The 23,680-nt window shown below is 38.2% G+C and overlaps 3 protein-coding genes across 3 annotated transcripts in view; 1 reads left to right on the top strand and 2 right to left on the bottom strand.

Moving 5' to 3' along the window:
* The window catches only part of LOC120486601 (uncharacterized), a 147,053-nt gene that overhangs the window by 101,870 nt on the left and 21,503 nt on the right, over positions 1-23,680 (top strand). The gene's annotated exons all lie outside the window — the stretch shown is intronic.
* LOC120486594 (uncharacterized) lies at positions 2,575-9,781 on the bottom strand. The gene is made up of 7 exons (XM_039682723.2): positions 9,643-9,781; positions 7,344-7,422; positions 6,062-6,382; positions 5,600-5,896; positions 5,369-5,488; positions 5,205-5,248; positions 2,575-3,252 (listed from the first exon to the last, which is right to left on the bottom strand). Exons 2-7 carry the CDS (start codon positions 7,381-7,383, stop codon positions 3,208-3,210), a joined length of 867 nt encoding a protein of 288 aa, XP_039538657.2. The 5' UTR covers positions 7,384-7,422; positions 9,643-9,781; the 3' UTR covers positions 2,575-3,207.
* Positions 20,319-21,990, bottom strand: LOC148995741 (uncharacterized). The gene is made up of 5 exons (XM_089119111.1): positions 21,945-21,990; positions 21,194-21,511; positions 20,723-21,034; positions 20,499-20,624; positions 20,319-20,338 (listed from the first exon to the last, which is right to left on the bottom strand). Exons 1-5 carry the CDS (start codon positions 21,988-21,990, stop codon positions 20,319-20,321), a joined length of 822 nt encoding a protein of 273 aa, XP_088975237.1.

Here is a 23,680-nt window from a genome sequence, read left to right as displayed (position 1 = left end):
CTAAGACACGAAACGAGCGGTTTGTGTGAGAAAACTAACAGTATTTATATAGTTTTTGCCACTTGTAACCACAGCCACGTCAAAGTGATCTGAGGCCGCGGGCGCTTTGGTCTGCACAAGTGCCGGAAGTCATCTCTCGCGTGTGTGAAGATCTAAACACATTAAGAGAAAAACATATTCTGAACATATTAGTTCTATATTTAATGAATCATAATGCGATCGTATTATTCAGCACGCTATTATTAGCCAATGTTTGAGACATCAACCACTGGTCAATGGCCATTATGTTTATAAACTGTTGGTAATAACTGGTAAAATGTACACCTAGGTGAAAAAACAAAACAAAAAACGTAATGATACTTACACTTAAATATTTTCGTCTCAGCCATGTTAACAATTGTCCGTGAGCGAAATCTCCTCCCATCCGCTGCTGAGCACACTTCAGAGCGTTACAATGATGAATGGGAAGGCCTATGGACTCATCGAATCCGCGAGCACGCCCATTTTAAGTCCACGAGACCGAAAGTCCATGAAGTGCACCATTTGGGACAGGGCTTTGCTTCTCAACGGAACGGACTCAAATATTGTGGGCGGGGCTAAGTTCGGCTGGCAAAAGCCCCTAGTACCTTTTGAATAGGTCACTCCCACGCAGTGACCCCATTTCCAACAAGATTGGGCATTTTTGCAAAATCAAGAATATTGTGATTTATTAATTCTCTTGAACCTTTATTTAACTACAAAAAAAAAAAAAGAAAAGGTTTCCAATGTTTCCGCTGACCAACTTAATTGTATTTTGTAAATATTAAGTGGGGTTTTAACCGAGTGGGACAGAGGGCAAAATAAAAGTTAAAAAAAATATTACTGTCACGGCTAAATTGCAAAGATTTTTCGAAAAACTGACATTGAGTTCTCAGTCCCAAAGACGAAAGGGACCATCCAGACTCTCATCAGAGACAGATGCAAAAGCAAACTTCTGTAATGGTACGCATCAGTGCAAACCACAGGGGTGACTCACATATTCGTGAAGGGATCATTGACGTGGTGGTGAGGTATCGGTATTGCACAGAAGCACATACAGCCACTTAAGATGAGATCGTATCATGAAGTGTCATTCTTCGTGTGTCAAAACAGAGCTGGTCTGCAGTCCAGATCTGTCTATTGCTGAGAACACATGGCCTATCATTAAAAGGAGACTCGGATAAGGACGACACAGCAAGTCGAGGGCTGTATCAGGCGAGATTGCTAGAAAACCTAACTTTAGTGATTTTAAAATTAGATTTTGTCTAAATTTGTCGAAAAACAAAGATACAAAAAAGATAAAATCGTCTGCCACCTCACAGTGCCAGTTTTTCTGAAGTTCATGTTCTGAGTCAGACTGAAACTGCTGCGGTCGCTTTTCTACAGAAATGTGGTTTTGTCTGTTGGGTGGACACACATCTTTCAGGTGAGAATGAGCGTTCAGTGTGTGTTTAGTTTGTAGGTGAAGAGCTTCCTGTCCTGACACTATTATCAGATTTTTTTATCTACCGGAGAAAAAAACAAACAAGATGAGCAACTGTTTGACACAATTATCATATTTAACTGCTCAAAAGTTTAGAATGTGTTTCTTTTTCTCCAAATTGGTTGTTTGAGGAGAAAGTTGATAGCTTACATTATGATTTCAGACATATTTCCCTGCTCACAATCTTTATGTAGAAAAGTTTTTAAGTGCTTAAGTGTTTCTGTCATTGGTGAGGATGTTAAAATACAGTTGAATCGATCCAATAAATGAAAACGTGAGCTCTGACTTGGTATTAACACAAAACTGAGATCATCTCTATCATCAAATCGTGACTCAAGTTTCACAATATGTCACATGACTCTTAGTTTTAAAGTAACCTGTTGTATTGTTATTCATATGTCTTAGCTGCTGTTATTCAGAACTCACCGGATGGCGCTACTCAATGTCAAGAATAAATGTGATGATAAATATGAGTCTAACACAGTCAATCTGTAACCTAATTGTATCTATTTATCATTACAGCTTCAGGCCTGTCTTCAGTTCATATAGCAGAGATATATTTTGTTCTTCTGCTGACTGCTGGTGTGATTCAGCCTAATATAAAAGTAGTAAGTCTGTGAAAATATGTATTCAGACCAAAGTAGGCTATCTGTGTTTAATTGAGTTTATTATTTTTATTATTATTATAAACCGGCATCATGAGGTAGCGCAGTGATCAGTTACGTGTGTTTTTTATTTAGTTTAGTGAAGAAACGAAGCTTTTCGAAACTTTGAATCAATTGAATCATTGCTTCGAAATAATGATTCATTGTTTTGAATCGCTCGAATCTCCACTCGCTGGCGACCTCTGCTGGTCACAACTGTGTAAATGCAGCGAATACTCAGACCAAACATGCACAAAAATACCTTTTACAAACCCATTGTAATCGTTTTTATTGAATGTGTAATCTATTAAATGTAATTAATAAATGAATAGCATTAAATAAAAAGTCTTTAATAAGCTATGTATCATTTTATTAAATTGTAGGTCTGTTGATTAATCAGAGCAATAAGAGACTTTTAACTACAGCTCTTCCTTTTTATTGTACAAATGTGTTATTAAATGTATAGAAATGTATAAAACTGATCTAAGATCAGGTCAAAATCTTGTAGTCAACTATGGGTTCACAAATATCCGCCCCCTAGCGGCAAACCGTTGACATTGTCGAACAGTTATGACATAACTGAACAATCATGTGACTTTGGCAGTAAAAAAAAATATCGACTTTGGATTTTATTAAATTGTTACAAAAATGTTTCTAAAGTGCCCATTATTATTTCATATTTGTTCTTCAGCTCATCCTCTGGGAGAACAGTATTTTATAGCACACTGTATCGGTAGCACTATTGTTAGAAAGATGTGAATTCTTCTTTAGACACTAGAGATAATTTTATATTTATTTAAACTGGAGTAGACCAAGTAATCGAGAACAGTGAAGGGTGATATCAACATTTTATAAAGTTTCCATGTTTTAATGTTAAGCTAAAAATAAAACATTTAGTTAAGTTTCTGGATACTGTTTTATTTGTGCAACATTAAATTAAATGCACAGCAGAAACATTGCAGACTTAACAATAGTGCTTATGAGAGTGCAGGTGTAAAATAAAACATAAAAAAAATTGTTTTATTTAGAAGAAAAAGATCCTGGCAGAGACGTTTTATTTGATCACCGTTTTTTGGTGATATTTCCATACACGGCCTCCTTTGATTTCTGCAAGGAAAAATACACAGTCAATCAATATACACATACAGTCATTTTAATAGATTGTAGCCTAGGTGGCCTAACCTGGGTATCGCCCATTTTGCATAATTTTGATCTCTTGTTGATAACGGTCACTGTCCCGTATCGGCAGAAGTCATCAGCATATCAAAATTAATAATGTCCGATTGCTTTGTCATTGATAAACACACTTGTAACTTATGCAGTGTGCTTTGCATCTATGAGAATCTTTTTCACAAATAAATCTGCAATACTTATGAGTAGTAAAGGATAATTTGCGATTTTGTGCAAAAAAATTATTAATTTAAAAAAAGAATAAAACCAGACTTCATTTGACCCAATTGCACTGTGCCAGTCACCATAGAAAATAATACTTGTGTTAATAAGTGACTAGATTTCAGCCCTGTTACCGTTTATAATGTTGGGGGCGTGACTTCAGATTCCAGAGAGCATTTGATTGGACAATAAATGTATTGTGAAGCTGAAGTGCAGACGAGTGATGTCTTTGAAAATCATTGATTAATATTGGCAGAAGTGAGAGATAATCTTCTAAATGTGAATCTTGTCATTGTTTTGGAGCACACTAGCTTATAATCTTAAAGAGTTAGTTCACCCCAAAAAATGAAAATGTGTCATCATTTAGGGCAGGCTAACCTTTAAATTGCTCTAAACCTGTATGAGTTACTTTCTTCTGTTGAATACAAAAGAAGATATTTAACCAGACAGTTGATGAACCCCATTATAGACTCCAACTATACTACAACATAAATAATAATAATATGGATGTCAATGGGGACCATAAACTGTTTACTTACTATATCAACATTCAACAAAATATTTCTTTGTGTCTAACAGAAGAAAGAAACTCATTCAGGTTTAGAGCATTTTGAAGGTGAGTAAATGACATCATCATCTGACAGAATTTTCATTTTTGGGTGAACTTACGCTTTAACATATTAATACCAAAAGCCAAAAACGATATTATAGCAAAGCTTATTTGAATATAAGGTCCTTTTGTTATTAAATTCGTTACAATTTGGACATGGATCAACGTCACATTGGTATTGTAACGCTATCTCATGACCATTTCGTAGGCCTACGCGTGAGTAACTAATTCGTGGCTAATTCGCTAACTAAGTTAGGTGGCTAATTCGTACGAATGCTAACGTGAGCTCGGGTTGATATTGCGTTTTTTTTTATATTCTATTTTTATGGTAGCCTACTTTTACCTTTCAAGGAACGAAATGACAATACAAAAATAATGTAGTTAATGATTTTTTTTTCTGAGTTGAGTCTGCACATCTGCAGTCACACAGACGTCAGTTGAAAGCCTATGGTTGAAACGCCAGGTAAAAAGTCAACTCACCTCATTGTATGGTAGGCAAATGTTTTTTGTTTGTTTGTTTCAAAGACAATTGTCGTTATTTTATTTCCATACCGTTGTTTCTGGGTACATTTTTAAGTATATTTACAAATGGCATAGGTACAGCACGATTAAACAAGGACGAGCGGCAGCTCTTCCTCGTCAACTCTCCCCAACCACGAGTCGACATTGACAACAAACACACGAGAGTCTACCGTTACAACCATGGTTACAACCTCTTTTAAAGTCTATGGTTTCAACCCACAGTGGAGATAAACTTTCTTCCGGGAAACACAAACGGTGGTGACTGTCAGTTTAGTTCACTTAAAAAATATGCTATGAAAGTGAATGGCGATGAGGCTGACGCACTACTACTGCCTAAAAGAAACTCATAACAGTGCGGTGAGTAAATTATTTTAGATAGACTTTTTTTTTTTGATGAACAAATCTTTGAATATAATAATTTTTTATTATTACTGAGGAAAAATACAATCTGTTCACTGACCGTCTGATGCATAGCCCATTGAATACAACAATACAAACAAACATCTTCTTGCAACAAAGTTATGAATGGTCTTACCTTTTTTCGTCTTGTTGGTTTACACAATGCAGAATCCTTCATGTCTTGCATCAACAATAACACAATGCATACATGTTAAAAACAACATAGTTTTCAATCTATTGAAATTGGCCTTATAAAAGATAAATATTTCAACATATGCATTAATTGTTTGATCTCCTGACCTAATTTTTTACGTTTCCTGCAGATGCAGCAGATCACGACTGCAACTATAATCAACAGAGATCCGGAAGCAGCAGAAGAGATCAACACTATCAGAGACACTGGAGGAGGAGAAAGTGTGTCTGTGTAATTATAAAGAAAGAAGTGAATGCATCAGTCTGATCTACAACAGAAGACAGAGATCAGGTCAGTAAACACACACACACACACGTATATGATGAGTGGTGGTGTACCTGCACATGTGTGTCTGCAGTGTGTGTTGATGTCCAGATGTGTGGTCTGGTTGCTGATGGGATTGTTCAGCACACAGCTGTAGGTGTTTTTATCCTGATATTCCACCTCCAGAGGTAGAGAGAGACTGATGCTGAGATCACACACACTGATGCTGGACAATACACTCATTCCTGCGTACCAGGACAGAGTCGCATCACACACACTCAACACTGAGGATGAACACACCACTGAACAATTTGATGAAGATGAAGAGCAGTGTGAAGAGTTACTGATGATGACAGGAACAGGCAGACGAGCTGGAAAACGAGAGAGTAAAGAGAGATATGAACAAGCAGTCTATTTTAGTTGTTGTAAATTTTGTGTTGAGTGAGTGTTTAGTGTGTTAACGGTCAAAGATTGTGTCTTTCAGTTCAAACTATAAAATTAAAATGTGAACATTTGGACAAATGATCTCTACTCACCATAGACAGAAACACTGAATGTTTTTGATGATTTTTCTGCTCTAATTATCAGTAGTCGATAAACTCCAGTGTGTTCAGTTGTGGTGTGTGTGATGGTCAGAGATCCAGTTTGATCGTCCAGCTTCAGTCTGTCTCTGAATCTCCCATCAGGAACATCATCAAATGTGGAGAAGATTTGCTTCTTTTTTTTAATTTTAGCTATCAGAGAGTTTTCAGCTCCAAATGTCCACAGTATATCTTCATCTTCTTGTATTTCAGTATCATCAGTGTTTAGAGTAACAGAATCTCCCTCCATCACTGACACTGAATCACCAAACACACCTGATGGACACACACATTTAAGGTTTTTGATGGTTTACAAAGCCAGAAATGTCTTTATATGTGCTACTGTACACGCTACCGTTAAAGATAGATGCTCAGAATAAAGCCGACAGAGAAAACATTGCAGAAGCGCTTATGAATTGCTTATGAATAAATATAAATATAAAATGTTAAAAAATTTAATGAAAAATGAAAGGAAAGGAGAGAAGGAGAGATAATAGGTTAGTACTACTCTCAAGACTTGTATTAATAATAATAATTATTATTATACATATTAATCATATGAACAGATTCCAGATATGAACTCAAAGTAAACGGGTTCCCAAAACAACAAAAACATTTGCAATCATATACCACTTCCTTAAGGAGTTTACTTTTAAGATTAACATTGACCGTGTTACTTTAATGTAAAGGAATGCCATTCAGGATCAAAATGATGGTTTACATGTAAATCTGATTATTTTAAAGTTTGGCACAACAGATTTATTAGTTAAACCTTGTTTTAAGATGAACCTGTATGTTGCAACACATAATTTATCTTTAAATTGTTTTAAAATGATCTGCTGTTGAAGAAAATCTATGTTTAAAGTTACATATTTATTTAAAAACAAATACTGCTTTGTAATAAATAATTATTGCAGATTGAAACATGTTTATTTGTGCATAAATACACTCACACACTTCCGAACTGAATCCATTAAAAATGTATTCGAACATACAAGAAAAAAGAGATTTACAGAAATATATGTACATTAACTGTAGAGATTTCCATTCATTTCAAAATTATATTTTAGTTTAAAATTCTGAACAGAGACTGAATTCAGAGTTAGTAAATTTCCCAATATCCGTGATTCGTCCGGTATAACAGCAGATCAAATAATTAAATTTGAACAGTATAGCAGCTTTATTACTCTAATATGAGAAAAGAAGAATTAAGCCATAACATGTTTCAATAACTTACCGATTAGACTCCAGCAGCACAAACCGAACAAAACAATCATTTTCTTCAGTTGTTCAGTGTCTGATCTGAAAAAAGCCTGCTAAACACACAGCAGAAGTGTTGATTTTTTGTGTGAATCCTCCCACGACACAGTTTGAACTTCCTAGTTTCACAAACCTGCATTTGCACGATGTACTAAATATTATAGTTCTTAATAGTTATTAAGAATGACACTTAATGAGCAGCACACTAATTATTTTTATGTAACTTGCTTTTTGTAAGGTACAAAAGCTTTCAAATCGGGGTGTATATTAGTATTGTAAATGTACACACCTTAAAGTGTGCATTAATGGCGAAATATTACTGTACGTATTAGGGGCTTTCACATTGGGTAATTCTATGAACTTAGTTCTAGAAACTAGCCACCAGGGTGATTCCCCGAGAACGTCTCAGATTACGACTGTAACCCTAGTTCCCTGAGAAGTCAACAACAACACTTTGAGAACGCCGATCCGTGATTGCGTCTGTAGCACGGATGTTAACTCCAATGAGAGTGAGCATCACGGGCGGGTGACGTCATGTCCAGGAAAAGATAAAAGCACATCCGGTGTGACCGGCGTTCGCTACGATATAGCCGAAGCAAGTTGGTCACAGCGATTGTCACGGTTCATGAATTCACTGTCTCTTTTCTCGTCTTGTGTGTGCTCACGTATCTTAAAGGTAGTGCTTAAAGGATTAGTTCACTTTTGAAAAAACTTTTGCTGATAATTTACTCACCCCCATGTCATCCAAGATGTCCATGTCTTTCTTTCCTCAGTCGAAAAGAAAATAAGGTTTTTGATGAAAACATTCCAGGATTTTTCTCCATATAATGGACTTCAATGGGAACCGGATGGTTCAAGGTCCAAAAGACAGTTAATAACTGTTTCAGATGCAGCTTCAAATGTCTTTAAACGACACCAGACGATGAATAAGGGTCTTATCATGCGAAACGATCGGTTATTTCAAAACTTATTCCAAAAATGTAACTTTTCTAAGGACAAATGCTAGCCTTGTGTATATTTAATTTTAACTTAATTTTAGTGTATGAAAAAAATAAAGTACAAAGTTAAATGCGTATCTGGTCTCATAGTTCATAGAGTCAAACTGAAACCTGCTGTGGGTTATTTCTTTCTTTCTTTTTTCTTTTTTTTGTGGTTTGATCATTTGGGTCCCATTTTACATGCGAGACTAGGCTCAGAGTGTGTGTACTTGCGCCTTGCTCTATTCTATCGTCCGACATCGTTGTTTTACCTTTTAATTCATTTTTTTGTAAACGGTGTTTGAGTTAGTTTGCACGTTCAACCTATGCGTTCAACTTGTAAACACTGACTCTGTACTTACGGCTACGTCGCCCGTGACCTTTTGAACGTAATTACGTATTATGTGACGTTACAAACGCGCCTCACAGAATAGAGCAAGGCTAGCATTTGTCCGAAAAGTTACATTTTTGGAATAAGCTTTGAAATAACCGATCGTTTCGCATGATAAGACCCTTATTCATCGTCTGGTGTCGTTTAAAGACATTTGAAGCTGCATCTGAAACTGTTATTAACTAGGACCGTCTTGTTCCCATGTAAGTCCATTATATGGAGAAAAATCCTGGAATGTTTTCATCAAAAACCTTAATTTTTTTTCGACTGAGGAAAGAAAGACATGGACATCTTGGATGACATGGGGGTGAGTAAATTATCAGCAAAAGTTTTTTCAAAAGTGAACTAATCCTTTAATAGGAATGCACGATATATCGGCCACTATATCGGTATCGGCCGATATTTGCTCATTTTTATGTTCTCGTTATCGGCCCGATAATAAAATTTGGCTGATGTATTAAAGCTGATAAATAATTAATTATTTCCCTCAACACTTCAGATGCGCACTGTTCAACATGATTGATCTTAATTGCTTGAAATATGATTGGAATCAAAAACGAAGTGCAAAATGTGCTGTCATATCAGCTACGTGAAATTATAATGAGAACGTTACAATCGTGATTTGAATTGTGAGACTTTTGTTTTTGCAATCAGGCTTTTCGAAAATTATATAAAAATTAGATTTAGATTTATTGGCCGATATATCGGTTATCGGTTTTCAAATATAAAGAATTATCGGTTATCGGTATCGGCCAAAATGTTCATATCAGTGCATCCCTAGTGCTTAAATTATTATATTACTTTTAAAGGTGTGTCACCCCTGTGACAGCTTTCGTACCTTTTCTTCTGAGCGTGTAGCAGAATTAAAAAAACAATTAAACCATATTTTTTATATATATATAACTTACCAATCAAACAGCACCAGCACAGACAGAAGAAAACGCATGTGAAAAACATTGTCTTCAGTAGTTCAGTGGCTGGTGTAATACAACTATCTGCTGAAAATCCTCCCACGACACAGATCGACCCTCCTAGTTTCACTCGCCGCATTTGCATATCATATAATGTTATAGTATTTCAAGCCTTTATTAAGACTTTAACTCTCCTTAATGGGTGAAAAAATCTTTATTGTAATTTAACATACTTTTTAAATAGTTTAAATAGTAGTTGCATATATTGAATTTTAACTTAATTTTAAGTGTATGAAAAAATAAAGTACAATGTTAAATGCTTATCTGGTCTCATAGTTTTACTGACGTTCATATTCTGAGTCAAACTGAAACCCTCTGTGGGTTATTTCTTTCTTTTTTTCTTCTTTTTTTGTGGTTTGATCATTGGGGTGAATGGACATTTTATATGCGAGACTAGGCTCTGAGTGTGTGTATTTGTGTGAGTGTGTTGGTAAAGAGTGTCTTCCTGTCCTGCTTCTGTATGAACAGCTTTGAACTTTAATCTACAGAAACATGATATCTACAGGAACTGTTTCACACAGAGACAGGAAAACAATTGAAACATGATTATATCTAACACTGTGATTCACAAGTTTAGTCTGTAAAAGTGATTTATTCTTTTGTTTAAAAACATATAATTTTACATCAATTTGGTAAAGAATAAAATATTCAAATTCTAGAGATTGTACTGTGAGGCTTGTTTGCATGTGTTACATTTACAGACTGAAGCTGGATCATCAGACTGGATCTCTGACCATCACAAACACCAGAATCGTGGTCTATAAACTACAGACATCAGAATTATAAAGAGCTTCAGTGTTTCTGCCATTAGTAAGTGTAATTTAGTCTTTCACTGCATTTTGACCCCTTTCACCAGATGTAATATAAATGTTCCCAGAATGTGCCTTTGAAATGTCAACTCAAAATACCCCACAGATCACCTACTGTAGCTTTGGCCATTTTTGGGTGTAAGCAAAAACACGTCATTTCCGTGTGTGTGTCCCTTTAAATGCAAATGAACTGCTGCTAAAACATCAATCTATTCACTCATAAGATCGGTAACCCTTTATTTTAATGGTCCCTTTTGAACATCCTGTTGACTATAAGTAACTACATGTCAAATAACTCTCATTAGAGTATTATTAGACTGTCTTCTTTAATATCTGCCAACTCTTTATTGTGATGCTCCTCCAACAGACAATCGACTGACTACAAGTAACTTTGCAACTACAACTACATTTTTATTTTTATTTTATTTTTCTCTCTTTTTTGTGTTACATGATTTATGACATGATTTCTAAATGACTGACCGAAGAAATAAATAAATACAAAAAAATAAATGTCAACTTATTCTATCCCTAATCCTACCAGTCTATTAATACTCTAGTGAGAGTTAGTAGAGATGTAAGTGCAACGTTGCTTATAACTGAATGTGTTAAAGGGACCATCCAAATAAAGTGAAACCATCATATTTTCATGATATGTGCCCTTTAAGGAATGTTAAAATCCAACAGTATAGGGTTGGTGCACATCCTGATGGGTCCTGTTGAGCTCACAGTGATGGTGCTGTTCTTCAAAAGCACACCAGATGGAGCCATTTATCAGTTCAATATCATATCATACAACTAATGATTAATGCAGAAAAGTATCAAACATATATCAAAGGACCTCAACTTTTGACCTTTACCCAAACCAACTAGCTATTCAACTGTGTGTTGACTTGATACTGTAGTACAATCCCTTATAATAATCAGCACTTTCTTAAAGTCCCTGTAAAGGTAATTCAACAAAAAAAATTCTAAACACATTATAAATGTTACAAATGTATTGCTAAAACATATTACAAATACTGTGAACTGTGAAGTTCTGAAATACGGAGTTAGGCCGTTCAACAATTTTACGTTTTTTTTGGGCGGGGCCAATGCTGCGTTCAAGTCATCTCGTATAGATCGTAATTACGAGTTGAACGCACTTAAACGCCACCACAATGTCGTAAATACCAATGGGGAGCTCGGGATTTTCTTTAAGCCCTGATCTGTACGAGTTGGGGGGCGTGTCAGTGAGAAACGTTCATTCAACGTCTGTTGACGGTAAATTTTAATTGAATTTCAATGTTTACTTTACTCATTGACATTGTAAGGCTTTTTCATTTATAAAGCAAGCTCTCTGCACAAAATATGATATCATTGTAATAAATATTATACCTAATGATAGAGTTTACATTGGCTTCATAAGCTAAAAGAAAAACACACCTGATGCGTATTCTTTGTTCTTCTTTTTTTGTATTAGCAGAGTTAACAAACCTTACTGTATTTTCGTGTAATGCATTAAAAGTAGGTACACTGCCGTTTTGCTCTGACGAAACTGACTTGAACGCACCTCACGTTGTAAACACGACTTCCCACCTCGTACGTACGAACTCCCCAGGAGGACTTGAACGCAGCATATAACAGGGCTCGATGACGCACTGGAGCCCAAGAGCTCGTGGACACGCCCCAACTTGATGACGCACGTTGGCTGATCCCTCCCCTAACAATAGAGCACATTTGCATTCGCCGCTCAATCGCGAGTTACTGTCCTACTATTAGTTACTACAGTCTACAGTTTGCTAGCTTGCTATGCCTTTGACAAGGAAATGCATAGGCTACTACCTGGATGCGATCATGTACAAAACAGATCGGTGTCTTTATTTAAATTTCCTAAATGCGATCACATCAAGAAGAGGTGGATTAATTTTGTGTAGAGCCAACCTTGATGAAGAGCTGAGGATCACAGACAGCAACACCCGCCTCTGTAGTGATCATTTTACACAGGATCGTTTTATAAACTTTCCTCAGAGACAACTGGTGAAGCTGGTGAACGGGGCCGAAACGACTATCTTCCGCCTCAGCGTTCATCCTCCCGTTCCGAAAGCAGTTTCACCTAATATCACCGTCGACAGCTTCCGCGAGTGGCCGTGGTTTCAGCGCAGCCAGCAGACACGCCCCCAGCGTTTGAGAACAGAAATAACTGCTGATTTTTTCAAGATTTTGATAGCTTATTTTATGTACTTGCCTGCTTTTTTATCATTCAAATTTGGCTGGGTGGCTAATATCACATTTTTCTGTGGTATGACAGACTCAGAACACATACTTAACTTGGACTTTACAGGGACTTTAACATGGTGAGTGGGGGGTAGGGGTATTCATTTCAGTTGGGCTCCCTCATTCCTTGATGTTTCGTTTGATAGGCCCACGACACCTCCAAAGAGCTCAAAAGCAAGATGCGCTCTCCTCTGCTTTTACCCCTCTTGGTCATTTTGTGGCCCATTTGGGATTTTTCCGCTTTAGCCACAGACAGTTCCTGCTTTGCTCAGCATCTCTGACTGTGACCCAACAGCTTGTCAGAAGGCCGGTCCTGTGACTCCCAACCCCTTCAGTATCCCGGTTGTTGCTTTGGCTGCAAAACCTCTGCAACCAATCTCTACTGGGATCAACTGGGTTTTCCAGCCCCGTTGTACTTCTTCGGCTGCTAGGACTGAGTACTTAATTTTTATGTTTATTCGCTTCACTAATTCGCCGCCCATGGCACAGTTAATTCCACAATGAACAGGGACTTTTACAAGGTTGAGCACAGGATCAGGTCCGGCCTGAAGTTAGTTGTGATTATCTCAGGCGGAAAACTGGTCTAGATCAACTTGTGTTTTCCAGTCCCGACGAACAGGTTTTTTTTTTTTTGTTGGCTTCCATATACTGTAAAAAACGAGGGACGACGCCTGTAGGAGCCAAATTTGTATTTGTGCATTTTGATATTGGGTGCTGTTCCTTGTTTGTACATTGGGTGTCACTCTATTATCACCTGGGGCATGTATAAAGGAAGGACCCAAACTACCAAGAGGGGGGGTTTGTCCCGGAAGGGCAAAAGGTTTTCGACCGCGATGGCGCTAAAATGTATTGTTGATATTCAATTGGGTATGATGGATATGGTTAGCTACCGTTGAAATGGATAATGGAAATTTACCTATGAACGGACAAACAAATAAACTTTATACTAAGCAACACAACCAAGTCTGGAGATTCAATTATGCAAAGAATAACATAGGTACAGCGCGTCAGCCAGAGCACTCCTGGGCTAAACCACCACAGTAGCCGTCAGTATTAGATTGAGCGTCTACAACGCCCCTTCACTCTCTTCCATTGGTGAAAAGTCCTAATATTGCGCTGACATCTTGCACTTATTTGGGCATTCTGGTTATTCAGCACTTTTGCTTGTTGGCATCACTGGAAGTTGTCCTGCTATTATCAAGGCAGTGGATTTTGAGAATCCATGCTTTGGAGGAGGAAGGGCATTGGTGGTGGTTTTCCTTCCTTCCAGGATCATCTCCAGTTGCTCCAGGACCTGATTGTGCCTCTAAGTGTAACGGCCTTTGGAATGACTGGTTTTGCAGCTGACGAGAATCGTTACTAGGGTTTGACAGCGAGGACATGATGGATCTTCTCCAGTCCACTGGTGTCTGTTCTTGGGTGTGAAGACCATCATAGGTGGCTCTGATGAAGCTCAGCCTGTCCCTTCCATCTCCCAAATATCCTTACAGGTGAGCTTACGTTTCTCCAGGTTTTTCGAGACTGCCTTTGTTATCCCATGCCTCCTCTTGCTGCTTCTACCAGCTTTCTTCTCTGGGCAGATGTTGCCTTGTACCATATGGGTCGGCTTGTCCCGAGTCCAAAAACCCCTCTTCCCTGCTGGACCTGTCCTATAGTGTCTCCATGCCTGAGAGCAGATTTTGCTTGCTGTACGGCCTCAGTCAATGTCCACTTTCTCCCAGTTGCCAGTCTGGGAGAAGCAGCTTGTATTATCAAAAGCTTTTTATTTAATATACTTATATTAGATGGTGAAGCTGATTCCTGGTTATGATTCTAGATCTTGTGCTATGCATTATATATATTATTTATCATCCATCGTGTGTAATTCTCACCATTTTCACTTACTGGATAAACAGGAGGGGGAAAAATCCCACAGATTGCATTGAAAGAGGGACCTGAGCTATATAGAGACAGAAGATCAGTGGACCAATAAACAAACACCGAAAGAACCCGAGTGTTATTGTTCCTGATGTGAAGTCTTCTTTTGAACACTAGATGGCGCTCTATACATGGGCTGTTTGATAAACTACACCATTATGTGTATGAAAAGACCTATTTCTACATTTAAAACTATTTATTCATAGTCTTATAGCAGACGTTTCACCAGGGATTCATCTTTAATTCAAAACACGTCATTTGTAAACAAACTTATTCAACAACATATTTAACAAACCCCAAAACATGAGTGAACTTCATTAAATCACTCAATTCATGTGTAAAATTTTAATTTATGAGATTTGAACCTCAGAATAGTGATGAAAAAGATCTCTACAACACATACAATAACAAATAGGCTAACAAAAAAAAAAACACACATTCTCAAAAACACAAACACATTCAGCCAATGTGGGCCAGCAATATTTAAACACCTTACACAAAACAGACACATTTTTAAACATTTTATTATTTGCAGTGTAATGGTGTGTACAGTTTACATTTAGTGTTTAAGTTAGAAATGATCATCCGAATCTCAAAGGGTCTCAAATCTTTCACCTTGAGCGAATTCTGCTGACGTGTGGCCACACCCACCAGTGTCTGTACATTGTTTTTGTACTTGGTTTATCCTTATAAAAAAATCTGTTTGTTAGTTTCTCCTAAAAACTGATGAAAAAGTAATATTGACAACCATCAAACATACATTGTAAAACATACCTTGCATTTATTATTGAAATCATGACCCAAACATTGGCAGAAAAAACAAGATGACCTTTATACGAAATTAGTTCTTAGAAGGAGGAAGTGTTGCATCTGCAAAAAACGACTGAAACTAGCACTGCTAACTGCACAATCACTGCAGGAGTATACAAGATCACGATGCATATGCACACAAGGGATATACGTTTATATATATACATCAGCATTGATGGGTTCAGTATCACGGGTGTTGTAAAGAGGTTTCTCTGTTGAGCAGGAACGGAAAAAAAAAAAAAAAACGCCTTCACCCACAGGCTATTCACAGACACTCTTTTCACATCTCGGAGAGAGAGACGATCACAAACTGACGTCAAACACACACACGTCCAGCAGCTGAAATGTTCTCGTGCACAAACCAGCAGATCAAACCACATTTCTGTACTGACCGAAATAGAGATCACAAGGTGTCCGTTCCTTTACTTTCATCTACATTTTGCACTGTAAGAGTAAAAAATGGATACTTATTATTACACAATTTGTTAAAAGTCTTTGCGTTTCAAGATTAAGTTTAAGCACCTTTACGTTGCTCAAGGTTGCTTTACATAGTACATGATGAATATGCATGTGAGGCACACACATAAGGCCACATGCAGCCACATTATTGAAAATACATTTCAAACTGATATGTTTTTAGTTGGGTCTTGCAAGTAGACGAAATGTTATGGAGAGACATCTGGGCCTCGTGGAATTGACATGTATCAGATGTGGGCCGGCATTTTGTTTCTGTCTGGGCAACCATTGACTAAGGGCCCTATAAAACACTGGGCGCAAGTGTTTTTTGCTAGTTTCAGCCCGACGCAGTTAGCATTTTCACGTCATGTGCTACGTTGTTTAAATAGCAAATGCATTTGCGCCCATTTGTGCCTGTTGGCGCGTCGCTATTTTGAGGCACGTGAAATGGAATAAACTAGTTTTTTTCTTTTATTTTTTCAAAGTGTGCTTTAGTTAAAACACTTTTTTCCCCCTTAGATGGTCTGCTTGCATTTTAACCTCGTGCACGAGCAGATCTGTCTCTTTCTCTGTTCACTTTTCCCACTCGCAAATGGCGAGCAGAACTGACTTTTAAAAGGAATGGGAGATGAGACTCTGATTGGTGTATTGCACCTAAAGCCCAAAACACACCCATTACTTATCAAGAGAATAGAGAGACAGCCCTTTTAGACCATGCGCCGGGGGCGCTGACCATTTTTCCATTGACCGAGGCCGTTGCAGGAGGTTCCAAGTAAAATGATCAAAATCTGGGTCTTGTACTCAGAAAAAAACTGAAGTTTGATCACATTCTTATTGCAACTGGTGCATAATCCACACAATCCTCCTCTTCAACTTTCTGTGAAAAAAAATGCATAACACAAAATGTTTTTTTCGAAGTACCAAGACTTAAACATCTGATGGTGTTGTGTTTGAGATTGATGTGATAGATTATTATAATATGGAAGCCCATTTCCACCACATGAGAAAACATTGATCTTGTAAATCATAGTTGAGACATAAGTTAAAGGGGAAATGAAGCGGTGAATCAAGTTTACATGATTTACAAGATGGATTTCCAATATAATCAACAATTATATAAGAAACATTACAAATGTAAACATTTAGAAGAAAAAAAGAAAAAAAACTTTGTATCTTTCGCCTCCAGGGCGCCGCCATTGTGCCGCCATTGTGCAGGTGACGTCACGGGGTTGGTTGGCTCAAGTTTAACAGGCTCTGGGCATTGAAAATCGCGACATCAAACTGTGTTTATACCAGTGTTTTGACCACGAACGACTAATGTTAGGTACAGATATTAGACAAAAAGACGACGTCTCATGTTATATGTTGACAAACTGCACATAGAAACATTGTTCGCGATGTCTGCCGTCATATTCCCGTCTCGTCAACACCATGCAAGTTACGTTGCTGTGTAGAACAGTCAGTGGTAGTTTGGGGCGGAGAGCGGGTTTGCAACGCTAACTTACCAGGTGTCCGTGTGGCTGTTGTCCTGCGATGCCCTCCGTGTCAGAGTCCATCTGTTGTCAAGAGGTTGATCTTGAGCATGTGTTGCGTGGTCAATTCTGCATCACCAGCGCGCACGTTTACCATGCTGTGCCGGGAGGTAGACGTGTGGAAGCGGCGATGCTTTCCCTGAAGGATGTCAGAGCGGAGACACTTTTTCCTAGTATATGTAGGCTGTAGCTAACGTTACTAGCACTACCAGTGCGAAAATATGGACGTTTCATTTCTCCTTTAACAAATACGTGCTAACTTACATGTTATTGACGAGACGGGAATATCTGACGGCAGACATCGCGAACAATGTTTCTATGTGCAGTTTGTCAACATATAACATGAGACGTCGTCTTTTTGTCTAATATCTGTACCTAACATTAGTCGTTCGCGGTCAAAACACTGGTATAAACACAGTTTGATGTCGCGATTTTCAATGCCCAGAGCCTGTTAAACTTGAGCCAACCAACCCCGTGACGTCACCTGCACAATGGCGGCGCCCTGGAGGCGAAAGATACAAAGTTTTTTTCTTTTTTTCTTCTAAATGTTTACATTTGTAATGTTCCTTATATAATTGTTGATTATATTGGAAATCCATCTTGTAAATCATGTAAACTTGATTCACTGCTTCATTTCCCCATGATATCTGATTTCCCCAAGTTGATATCATGATATTAAAAATTCTAAATTCAGTTTTGTAGTCGAGACCACCTCACTCGAGTCCGAGTCGACACCGAGACCAGAGAGAGTCGAGTACGAGTCAAGACCGAGACCAGAGAGAGTCGAGTCCGAGTCAAGACCGAGACCAGAGAGAGTCGAGTCCGAGACCATGCGGTCGAGTCCGAGTCGACACCGAGACCAGAGAGAGTCGAGTCCGAGTCAAGACCGAGTCCAGAGAGAGTCGAGTCCGAGACCATGCGGTCGAGTCCGAGTCGACACCGAGACCAGAGAGAGTCGAGTCCGAGTCAAGACCAAATCCAGAGAGAGTCGAGTCCGAGACCATGCGGTCGAGTCCGAGTCGACACCGAGACCAGAGAGAGTCGAGTCCGAGTCAAGACCGAGACCAGAGAGAGTCGAGTCCGAGTCAAGACCGAGACCAGAGAGAGTCGAGTCCGAGTCAAGACCGAGACCAGAGAGAGTCGAGTCCGAGTCAAGACCGAGATCAGAGAGAGTCGAGTCCGAGTCAAGACCGAGTCCAGAGAGAGTCGAGTCCGAGACCATGCGGTCGAGTCCGAGTCGACACCGAGACCAGAGAGAGTCGAGTCCGAGTCAAGACCGAGACCAGAGAGAGTCGAGTCCGAGTCAAGACCGAGACCAGAGAGAGTCGAGTCCGAGTCAAGACCGAGACCAGAGAGAGTCGAGTCCGAGACCATGCGGTCGAGTCCGAGTCGACACCGAGACCAGAGAGAGTCAAGTCCGAGTCGAGTCCGAGACCAGAGAGAGTCGAGTCCGAGACCATGCGGTCGAGTCCGAGTCGACACCGAGACCAGAGAGAGTCGAGTCCGAGTCAAGACCGAGTCCATAGAGAGTCGAGTCCGAGACCATGCGGTCGAGTCGAGACCGAGACCAGTGAGGGTTGATTACCTAATTTACTTTTATTTACTTAGAGAAATCCTTTTTTTTTTTTACTGAATTTACTTTGAGTTTAAAAAATATGATCAGTTTAGGGTAAAAAGGCCACATAGTAGGTGGTGTTAAAAGTAATTTTATTACAATTTGTCATGCGCAGTTGCGCACTAGAAAATCACCAATCACTGGGCGTGTCAATCAATTTAAAGAAATATTTTATTAACATACATTAATAATCATGAAAAATATTTTTAATTGAACTCGAGTGGACTCGGGAATAAGTCCGAGTCCTAAAAAAAAAAATGCTCGAGTACGAGTCAATTCCGAGTCCAAATGAACACGAGTCCATGACAAGACCAAGACCATTAAAATATAATCTCGAGACCGAGTCCGAGACGAGTCCGAGTCTCGAGTACTACAACACTGTCTAAATTATGATATACCAATTCAAAATTAGTATGTAATAGCCTACTGTAATTTCGACAAAGTCACAATTTGAACTATGTATGTGACATTTCTTTTTTACATTTTTATGTCATAAATTAGATTTTCTCATATCATAATTACCAGGTTATATATATATATATATATATATATTTTATTACAGTATGTGGTGGAAATGGACTTCAATATTATAAAGACAAAATCAAACGCACACAGTTATCTACATCTTATTCTCTGCTGGAATTGTACAAATGCTCAACAAATGAACAGTAAATGGTCTCACCGATTTCTGTGTTCTTCTGTTGTCGAATGTCGTCTCTGCGTAAGTGATGGACTCTTCTTCAGCTGTTTGAACAAATATAGATGCAAAAATTCAATCTTAAAAAAATGGTTCTTCACAATATTTATATTATTAGGGCTTTCAAACTTCAAATAAATTGTAAACACTGCAGTAATTTTTTTTTTAATTTACTATTAAGCATGTAACTTTTTCCACACACAAAAAGTTACTTAAAAAAATGTGTTTGTCATAAAATTGAGACATTCTTTACACATAAATCAAAGCAAATGGGATGTTTGGCAAAAGGAAAGTATTTTTGTATTGTTTTTGATTAATCATCTTTTAGGCTCAACAAGCACAACAAAAGTCATCATTCACTTAGATTTTAATTTGAACACCTGCATGTAAGATAGTTCATCAAATTGAGAAAGCTTTTTTAAGTTTTTGAATGCGGTGTTGATGCAGGTTGTGAAATGCAGAATCGTTTTTTGTGCGAGTGATACGAGCGACGTTTGGTGTCATTATAAAGAAATAGACCTGCATTATGATATATGAGTGTAATCTACAGAGGATAACAACACATATTAGTTTGGTTTTGTATAAAGTTTAACTACAAAATTAAGAAAATAATTGTGATTAAATGATCAAATCAGTTGACTGGTTTAGAGCATATTTTCAAAATATAAATTGTTATATTACTTGTTTACAGAATTAATACTTGCCTTCTATGTTAATTGTTCTACGTTTCTTGCGGATGCAGAAGATCCCGAATCCTGCAACAATCATCAGAGATCCAGCCGAGATCAACACTATCAGAAACACTGACACTGGAGGAAGGGTGTGTGTGTCTGTGTAATGATGAAGAAAGAAGTGAACACATCAGTGTGATCTACACCAGAAGACAAAGATCAGGTCAGTAAACACACACACACACACACACACACACGCATATATCTGATGAGTGGTGGTGTACCTGCACATGTGTGTCTGCAGAGTGTGTTGATGTCCAGATGTGTGGTCTGGTTGCTGATGGGATTGTTCAGCACACAGCTGTAGGTGTTTTTATCCTGATATTCCACCTCCAGAGGTAGAGAGAGACTGATGCTGAGATCACACACACTGATGCTGGACAATACACTCATTCCTGCGTACCAGGACAGAGTCGCATCACACACACTCAACACTGATGATGAACACACCACTGAACAATTTGATGATGAAGAGCAGTCTCTGATGATGACAGGAACAGGCAGACGAGCTGAGAAACGAGAGAATAAAGAGAAATGTGAACATTCAGTCTATTTTAGTTGTTGTGAATTTTGTGTTGAGTGAGTGTCTTTCATTTCGAACTATAAAATGATTTAACGTATGAATATATAATTAGAATATGTGCATGTTTAGATAAATGACGTCTCACCATAGACAGAAACTTTGAATGTTTTTGATGATTTTTTCGCTCCAGTTATCTCTAGTTTATAATCTCCAGTGTGTTCAGTTGTGGTGTGTGTGATGGTCAGAGATCCAGTTGGATCGTCCAGCTTCAGTCTGTCTCTGAATCTCCCATCAGGAACATCAAATGTGGAGAAGGTTTGATTCTTTTTATTCATTTTAGCTATCAGAGAGTTTTCAGCTCCATATTTCCACAGTATATCTTCATCTTTACGGATTTCCGTAACATCAGTGTTTAGAGTAACAGAATCTCCCTCCATCACTGACACTGAATCACCAAACACACCTGATGAACACACAGATTTACACAGATTAATGTTTCTGATGGTTTACAAAGCCTGAAATCAGCTGCAAATTTGATAACTTACATGCAAAAACACTTTGCACTGATAAGATTACTTAACTATTGCACCAATAAGAGCTAAATTAAATGTGTATTCCTTTGACTCGGATAAAGAAAAATAAAATGTGTAAAATGTCAACTGTATTCATAAACTCCTACTGTAAAGTGGCAAATGTAACAGAGAGACCAACAGCAGACAGAGAAAACATTGCAGCAGCGCTTACGGATTGCCTGAGACTATATTCAAAGTTAGTTGATTCACAATATTCATGATTCATTGATCATTGATGCATAACAGCAGATAAAAATAATCTTATATGAAAAATTTTACACTAAATTGGAAAAAATAAGCCATGAAAATGTCTGTATAACTCACCGATCAGATTCCACCAGCATGGAGCGAAAACAAACATGTGAAACATGTTCTAGTTGAGTCTGATCTAATAAAACTTCCTGCTTTAACACACAGCAGAAGTGTTATGTGTTGCGTGAATCCTCCCACGACAGTTTGACCCTCCTAGTGTCACAACCCCACATTTGCATACTGTAATATACTATACTAGTTCATCTTGCTGATCTTAAGACTTTAACTCTTATCAATGAGAGAAATATTCCTTGTTTTTGCCTTTGAACTTGGAAAAAAAGGTAAAAAAAAGCTGTCACTGGTGTAGCACGCTTTCAAAATGTACTTTATTTACCCCTTAAAGGAAAAGTTCACCTAAAAATCATTTTAAGTGTCACAGAGTCTTCGTTTATTTACCCTCAAGTTGTTTCAAACCTGGATGAATTCCTGTCTTCTGCTGAACACAAAGGAATATATTTTGAAGTATATCAGTAACCAAACAGTTGATTGACCCCATTGACTTCCATAGTAGAAAAAAGAAATGTTTTTTTTTTTCATACTATGGAAGTCAATGGGGCTCATCATTTGATTTTAAAGTTACCTATTCCTTTAATGTTGCATATTAGTATCGTAAATGTACATATAAGTGCCCGAAGTGTACATATTACTACCGAAATGGTACATATCAGTACCTTTTGAAAAGGTTTCGCCCCAGTGACAGCTTCTGCGCATTTTTGTACCTTTTCTGGCAGTGTAGTTGTCTGACTGTGTTAAATGGTAGCTTGGATGCCAGCCCGAACTCCGCTCACAACATTTTTTGGTCGGGAAGTTCGGTCTGGACTCGATCCATTGAGGAGTAATTATGATCAGGCAAAAAATGATCGGGCCAATCAAATTGCCAGGGCGGGCTTTATACGATGATGGACAGGTGATCTGCAAGGACGTAATCATCCAGACTGATCTCATGAAGTAGCGTGTGTATGACACGCCAATTCGTATTTCCATTTTTGGCGTGCTACCAAGACGCATAATCGCCTTTCAGCGTGTTTATGACCGCCGTTGACTTAACGTTATATAAATATATTACTTACCTCAACCCCATCCCTAAACCTAACCGTCACTGGGGTTAATGGCGTTTATGACTGTTCCCTTACCATCCTAGGTAAAAAAAAGATATGACTTACCTCAACCCCATCCCTTAAACTTAACCGTCACTGGGGTTAATGGCATTTATGACTGGAGATTTGACGTCGTGTACAGACATAGACATATACACTAGACCTCACCTTGGCTACGGCAGTTCATTGGAATGAATGCGTCAATAGAGCCGCCATCTTGAAACAGGGGAGCCCCTCCACTTTAATGCATCAGCGTCAATGTAGTAGACACAGGTCTAACGGAAATAAAATCACCATAAATCATCATGAATGCGATTTTTCTTGTTTTTTGGTTTGTTCCAACGGTCAGACATGTATTTATCATTGATTCCAAAAAGAAAAAAAAATTTTTTTTTTTTAAAAACATTCTTCCTAGTTCAGATTTCATCCGTGACCATCATACGCTGCACACAAGTCCGCCACCATCAATGAATTCGAAGTAAAGGCAGAGATAGCAACGTTACCTAGCTACTTCCTATGACAAGACCCCTGTTCCAAGATGGCGGCGGTTTTGACGCATGCTTAGAACCCCAAGGTGAGGTCTAGTGTATATGTCTATGGCGTACAGACACGTGGAATGACGCGAACGTTAATGGCGTAGACATATACGCA

This window comes from Pimephales promelas, chromosome 2 (genome assembly GCF_988280905.1).
Source record: "Pimephales promelas chromosome 2, fPimPro1.hap1.1, whole genome shotgun sequence".
NCBI lineage: Eukaryota > Metazoa > Chordata > Actinopteri > Cypriniformes > Leuciscidae > Pimephales > Pimephales promelas.
This window is presented reverse-complemented; position numbering and strand designations above follow the sequence as displayed.

Bases quoted from the DNA above. Each gene is read 5' to 3' on its own strand.
- LOC120486594 (XM_039682723.2), bottom strand. From the start codon at position 7,383: ATGATTGTTTTGTTCGGTTTGTGCTGCTGGAGTCTAATCG. The intron at 6,383-7,343 runs GTAAGTTATTGA...TGTGTCCATCAG, and splicing joins GTGCTGCTGGAGTCTAATCG to GTGTGTTTGGTGATTCAGTG. The intron at 5,489-5,599 runs GTACACCACCAC...ATAATTACACAG, and splicing joins CTGCAGACACACATGTGCAG to ACACACTTTCTCCTCCTCCA.
- LOC148995741 (XM_089119111.1), bottom strand. From the start codon at position 21,990: ATGTTTCACATGTTTGTTTTCGCTCCATGCTGGTGGAATCTGATCG. The intron at 21,512-21,944 runs GTGAGTTATACA...TGTGTTCATCAG, and splicing joins ATGCTGGTGGAATCTGATCG to GTGTGTTTGGTGATTCAGTG. The intron at 20,625-20,722 runs GTGTGTGTGTGT...ATCATTACACAG, and splicing joins ACCACTCATCAGATATATGC to ACACACACACCCTTCCTCCA.